The sequence below is a fragment of the Rhamphochromis longiceps genome, linkage group LG11 (assembly GCF_057381845.1).
Source record: "Rhamphochromis longiceps isolate RC_006_pf linkage group LG11, R_longiceps_female_GT1.1, whole genome shotgun sequence".
Taxonomy (NCBI): Eukaryota; Metazoa; Chordata; class Actinopteri; order Cichliformes; family Cichlidae; genus Rhamphochromis; species Rhamphochromis longiceps.
In genome coordinates, this window is record NC_140567.1 from 8,483,720 (window position 1) to 8,489,829 (window position 6,110).

General features: G+C 43.7%; 1 protein-coding gene across 1 annotated transcript; it reads right to left on the reverse strand.

Moving 5' to 3' along the window:
- Positions 1-2,357: 2,357 nt before the first annotated feature.
- Positions 2,358-4,854, reverse strand: kcns2 (potassium voltage-gated channel modifier subfamily S member 2). The gene is made up of 2 exons (XM_085421694.1): positions 4,512-4,854; positions 2,358-4,234 (listed from the first exon to the last, which is right to left on the reverse strand). The coding sequence occupies exon 2, from the start codon at positions 4,230-4,232 to the stop codon at positions 2,793-2,795; it is 1,440 nt and encodes a 479-aa protein (XP_085277820.1). The 5' UTR covers positions 4,233-4,234; positions 4,512-4,854; the 3' UTR covers positions 2,358-2,792.
- Between the last annotated feature and the right edge of the window lie 1,256 nt (positions 4,855-6,110).

Below are 6,110 nucleotides of genomic sequence, written 5' to 3' on the forward strand. Positions count from 1 at the left end.
AGCTCATTTAAATCAGAAGTCCTTTGATCAAAAGGAACTCTTTTGATTTAATGATTAACATTGAAATAAAATAATAACCAAACCTTATTACCAAGTACACCTCTAAAAGCGTTGATGATTACATGTCAGACAAATTACAAGAAAAAAATAAATCTCCCTCTAATGCAACTGTTCCTTTCACAATGTTGAGTCACAGGTTTCAGTCACGATGATGGTTGGACTGGATGTTTAAGCTCTGCTGGTTACTGGAAATGAGGAAAGCAGATTTTATTTTGCCACGGTCGCCCTCTAATGACCTGAGCTGCCTCCTGTACTGTGAGCCAGGCAGGCTGGGGGCCTTTCTTACATCTATCACCACAGTCAGAGGGTAATGATACAGGCGAGCCAAGGGGAGGCAGCTGAAGGGCCAGACATCTCCATCTTCCTTCTCAGGAGTCATGCTGACCTACACACACACACACACACACACAAACACACACATACAAAGCCCAGACACTTGGATGACATTGTGCAAATCTACTCTCTTTATTACTGTTTCTCCTTGGCCCGCAGTCCTGGAGTACATTTATACATTTCAATTTTCTCTCAGATTCTATAATTACTTTCTTCTCCCTGAGATGGAAAAGATTGACTGTTGTTCTTATTTTGGGTTGGCCCTTTGTTGATATGTTAAAATGTCACCCGCTGTCACTGTGTACTCATTTACTGATTTTTCCATGCTGGTTGGGTGCTGCAGTGGCGTTTTGGATTTTGTCCCAGGGGGAAAAGTCTTTAAAGGTTTAGGAGTAAACAAAAGCAGACTGATATAATTGGACTCTGAGGGTAAATATTATTTCAAATGAGCTCCCCAGAAATCCTGGGAGAAGATGCTGGATATACGCAGGTTTCTCATTAGGATTTGAAATGTGAGCACAACTTTGTGGCTGAAATGCAGTGAAATGATCTCTGTGTCGCTCAGTTATTCTGCCAAATGTGTGCCATAACCTTATTTGTACACCTGAAAGCTCTTTGATATTTGAAGACATGTTTCATTATTTAAACTTGTACAATAATACATAATTCTTTTAAAAAAAACAACATATTTTGGTATTGTTGGGATTATCCTTTACACCAGGTGATAGTGACTGAGCTGCAATGTGTGGTTTTTCTGTGCTCAGACTAATTAGTTATGAGCAGCAATATGTAAAATCCTTCTGCCTGTCTGCTCAAATTAATCTTGAGACAATGAATTTCAAATTATCTCTCTGCCACAGGAGCAAATGAGTCTGATTGTTCGAGTCACTGAAATGTGCATGCATGTATGAATTATTTGTACGATGAATAAAAACAAACAAAATACTGACACTGATTAAGTGACAATTTTACCAGTCACAGCTACACAATGATGTGGAGAGGATTCAGCTCAAAGCATTAATGATCATTTCTCATTTTAAGAACTGGTGTCAAAATAAAAATGGCCTTCAAATTAAAAAGATGGAAATCGATGCAGTTAACTGTTCTGAAATATGAAATGATGCAAAACTGACTTTTTCATCTGGTTTTATTTTTGTTTGTTTTTTTAAAGAGCTGCTGCCTACTTGTATCAAATAGCTCTTTACCCTTTAAACTGAAATCAATAACACTAAGTGAGTGTTCTCTGTTGAATTTCTGCTGCTGTTATTGCGTCCAGTGGGATAGCTCCTTATCGCAAATGCTGACCAGAAAAAGGGAGAGGGGTCCAAACAGCTGCATGCTCCCCCTGTGGGATCATAAAACTTGTTTTTATCTGGACACAGTAAGAAGAAGAGGGAGAAAAAAAGAAAGAAATATGCAGGTTTGTCACAGCCATTCATCTTCTGAGTTTACGGGCTGGAGACAAATTGCTTTCTGTGAAAAAATTTATTGAAACGTAGCACTGAGATAAGTAAAACTAGAACTTTATCTCTATGGTGTATTCTCCGGAGAGCAGTGATAACCATAAACTAACTACTGAACTTTCTCTTCAGTTCTCCCTTACTGTGGACTAACTTCTATTTTATGACCATAGTTTTATAGTCTTTTTAGAACATGTACTGATTAATATTTTAAAATTGTCTCTTGGGAACTGAAATGGTGATGCCATTAAAAAAAAAAAATCAAATCCTTAGCGAATAGATTTATTCAACATGTCAGCTCTGAATGGCTGTTGCCATGCCTGTCAAACTGTTTCAGATATTGTGTCAGTCACTTTGCTGCTATAAATCCCCCTTCCAACCCTCGGGCTTACATGTGTTCCCTCAATCAGGATCGGAGTTAGACCCTAACTCTCGTATTAAAAAAACAAGGAAGTATGTCATGTATTTTTCTGTTTGTTTGATTGTATATTTAATACACTTTGCTTTAACCACACATCTGAAGTACTGTTGCAACACCACAATTATACATCGAGACTCTTTTGAAAGAGATACAGTTACTTCAGACATACTTATACAACATGTATAGCTGGAAAGTGGACTACAGTGTGACACTGTAAACAACTACAGCATTCTTTGTCTTTTTCATCAGATGGGGTCAGATTTTTAGCCTGTTTGTTGAGCGGCCGTATTAGTGCACAGCGAGACGTGATGTTCAGGCTGTACATTTGCTTATTTTTTCATTGTGATAGACACAGAAATGAACACATTATTGCACTGAGCTACAGAGAGGCAAACGGTCAGACATCAGTGGAAGGAAGCAGGCTCTCAGTCCAGAGAATTTCAGCACTCTGGAGAGCTCCTCGGTAGGCCACATGTATTGAACAGCGTCACCCGACCTGACTGACAGAGTGTCCTGTTTCAGTGTATTGATTCGTTTAAACTCTGTTCACTGGGTGAACTCCGGCTCATGTTTGACAAGCTCGCCATGAGGGATTTGACTTTGTGTGCGTAATAATTCCTCAGGTTGACCGAGGGCACCTCTTTTATCCCCTCGTCGAAGTCGCAGCTTCTCATTGCGATCTCCAGCTGTTTCTGTCTCTTGTAGAAGAGGGAGAATTTGTTGAAAATGAGCGTAATCGGAAGCACAACTACTAAGATCCCGGCCAGGATGCACGCAGAGGCGGTTAGTTTGCCGGCAATAGACACCGGCACCACATCACCGTATCCCACGGTAGTCATGCTGACCGTGGCCCACCACCAGCATGCCGGAATGGTGGTGAGATCCTCGTTATCCTCTTTCTCCACCGTATAGGCCATGACGGAGAAAAACGACACCCCGACTGCCAAGTAGAGGAGCAAAAGCCCCACTTCTTTGTAGCTGTTCCTAAGTGTGGCTCCCAGGGAGCGGAGCCCCGTGGAGTGACGGGCCAGCTTCAAGATGCGGAAAATTCTCATCAGCCGCAGCACTTGCGCAACGCGTCCTAGATTTGCCAGTGCGGGGCTGCTCTCCACCACCAGGTTTATGAGAAGTGTCAGGTAAAACGGAAGTATGGACACCAGGTCTATCACATTTAACGGATGATCGAAGAAGTGCAGCAGATCTGGCGCCACAACGAACCTGGCCACCAGCTCCAGAGTGAACCAGCCGATGCCAAAATGTTCCACAGATTCGAAACGTGGGTCCTCTGTTGGCTGGCCTTCGCTGTCCAGCAGGCTGAACTCACTCATACTGTTCATGCACATAGTGGCTATGGAGCCGAGCACCACCAGGATGGAGAGGATGCTGATGATGCGGCTGGCCACGGAGTAGCCGGGGTTATCCAGCATCAACCAGATGCGCCTCCGTGCGCTCCCGAACAGCTGCTTATCAAACTTGGAGGCGTCGTTGTAAAACTCCAACAGCTCGTCAAAAGATGAAGTGGTGCTTCCTTCATCGCTGCGGTCATCCCAGTCTTCCCGGTCCTGGTCCATTTTCCTACAGTGGTAGGAGCTGCTGCAGCAGGAGTCGATGAAGAACTCGTTAATGCCCCAGTACTCGATCTCCTGACTGAAAGAGAAGATGCACAACTCTGCCATGACGTGCAGCCGCCCCGTGTTGTAAAAATTCAACACGTAGGGAAAGAGCGCTGGGTTCCTGTCGAAGTAAAACTCTTTCTCCGTGTCGTCGTAGTCATCGCACAGTTCCAGGATGGACTCTTTAGACTGGCAGTGGAGCAGACGCGCGAGCCTCGTCTCGGGAAACCGGGAGAGAGTGTCCGACTGGAGACGTTTCTTGAAGCCGCCCACGTTGATGCGGATGGCGGCGTTTTCATCCGTGTGAGCCCCGCCGCACGGTTCCCCCAGGACCTGACCTGTCATATCTGGAGAGAGGAATACACAGAGACACACGAAACACAGAGAGACAGAAAGAATGGGCGACAGACGGCAGACACAAAGCGGAAAACACAAGAGGAAGTTTTTGTTTTTCGAACTGCAGTTTTATCAATTCACAGGCTAATAAACCTTGTTTTTAAATGTGAAAGACCAAAGTGATGAGCCTTTGTTAGAGCCACGTGGGTTCTATGAAATAAACGAGAAGAAAACAGGAAGGATTTCGGCTTTAGCCGCGCCGAAACAAAGACAACTGTAAGAACTTACTTTAAAGCGCGTCCAGTTCACCGAATCCTCCGGAAAGAAGACTCAACAGCATTTCAGCTCCAGTGATGGCACGTTTTAGTTTGTGGGTAACCTGCGCGCCTGCAACAAACGCCGAGACCTTTGTTCACTGGATTCCAGAGAAGCGGCTCTGTGCCAGGTTTATTTGGTAGAGGTGGACGCCTATTTCAAGCGCAGTCGGCGCGATATCAAATATAATTTCGCCTCCAGGCAAAGATCTTCAAATATACCCGAAGGCTTGTTGTAGATAGCAGCCCTTACATCCTTCATCCATTGGGCTTTCCCCCTCCTCCTGCTACAGGTATCGGCTACACTTATCACAGGAAATTCTGGGAACCATAGGAACTGATACACGCCCTGGCAGACGCTTTTATTTCTGCGAGGGAATTCCTCTCTCTCTCTCTCTCTCTCTCTCTCTCTCCTTTCTATCTGTTGCTGAGCAGCAACACGTAGCTCTCCCTCTGCACCGCCCTCCCGAAGTGATCTCAGCATCACTGTGCTGAAGGGCGAGGTGCAGATTCGGGTAGAGAGGGAGTAGCCAACCAACGAAGGCGCACACACAGGCAGACACAACATCACAATAACTGGAGAGTGGCTTTTTGGAGCCAGCAAATGTGGTAGCATATAGGTTTGATGTTGTTACCGTAATAAAAATAGACACACACACACACACACACACACACACACACACACACACACACACACACACACACACACACACACACACACACACACACACACACACGGTATTCATATCTTGTGGGGACATTTAATTGACATAATGCTTTCCCTAGCCCCTTACTCTAACTCTAACCATGAAAAATGGATGCCTAACCCTAACCATAACCGTAACCTTGTCACTAAAACCATATTTTGAGTCTTAAAAATCCCTTCAAACTTGTGGGGATTGGATTTTGACCCCCATAATGGCTGTTGGTCCCCACAAGTATAGTAAACTTCCAATTTTTGATCCCCACACAGATATAAATACACGCTCACAAACACACACACACACACACACACACACACACACACACACACACACACACACACACACACACACACACACACACACACACCATTCAGCTAACATAAATGAAAAAAAAACAAACAAACAAACAAAAATCTTTAAATGGCCAAAATAGCCATAAATATGTCCTGATTTTTATGACTGCTATAGCTCCAGCCTCATTTCATGTGACTCGTTTTTGTCTTGCTAACTAGATAAATGCACACACCCTAAAATTCACTTTCCGATTTTGTAAGAATTCTCAAGGCCCAAACTGAGAAAGCCAAAGTAAGGCCTTCAGTTTCTAGTGCATCAAATTTCTAAAGCTCCATCAGCATCACAGAAGACACCAAAATAACAGACTGAGAAGAAACTATCATGATGAGTAAAATGAACTGGGTTTCCAAAATCTCGAGGCTGTCTGCTCATGTTAGGCTGAAATAGCCCTTTTTGAACTAGAGAGAAACCTTGTACGCGTCCTGAATGCCCTCTGTTGTTATTTTTGCGCAGATGTATGTAAGTAAGTAAGTAAGTAAAATTTATTTATATAGCACTTTTTAAGACAAAAACGC

Bases quoted from the DNA above. Each gene is read 5' to 3' on its own strand.
- kcns2 (XM_085421694.1), bottom strand. From the start codon at position 4,232: ATGACAGGTCAGGTCCTGGGGGAACCGTGCGGCGGGGCTCACACGGAT.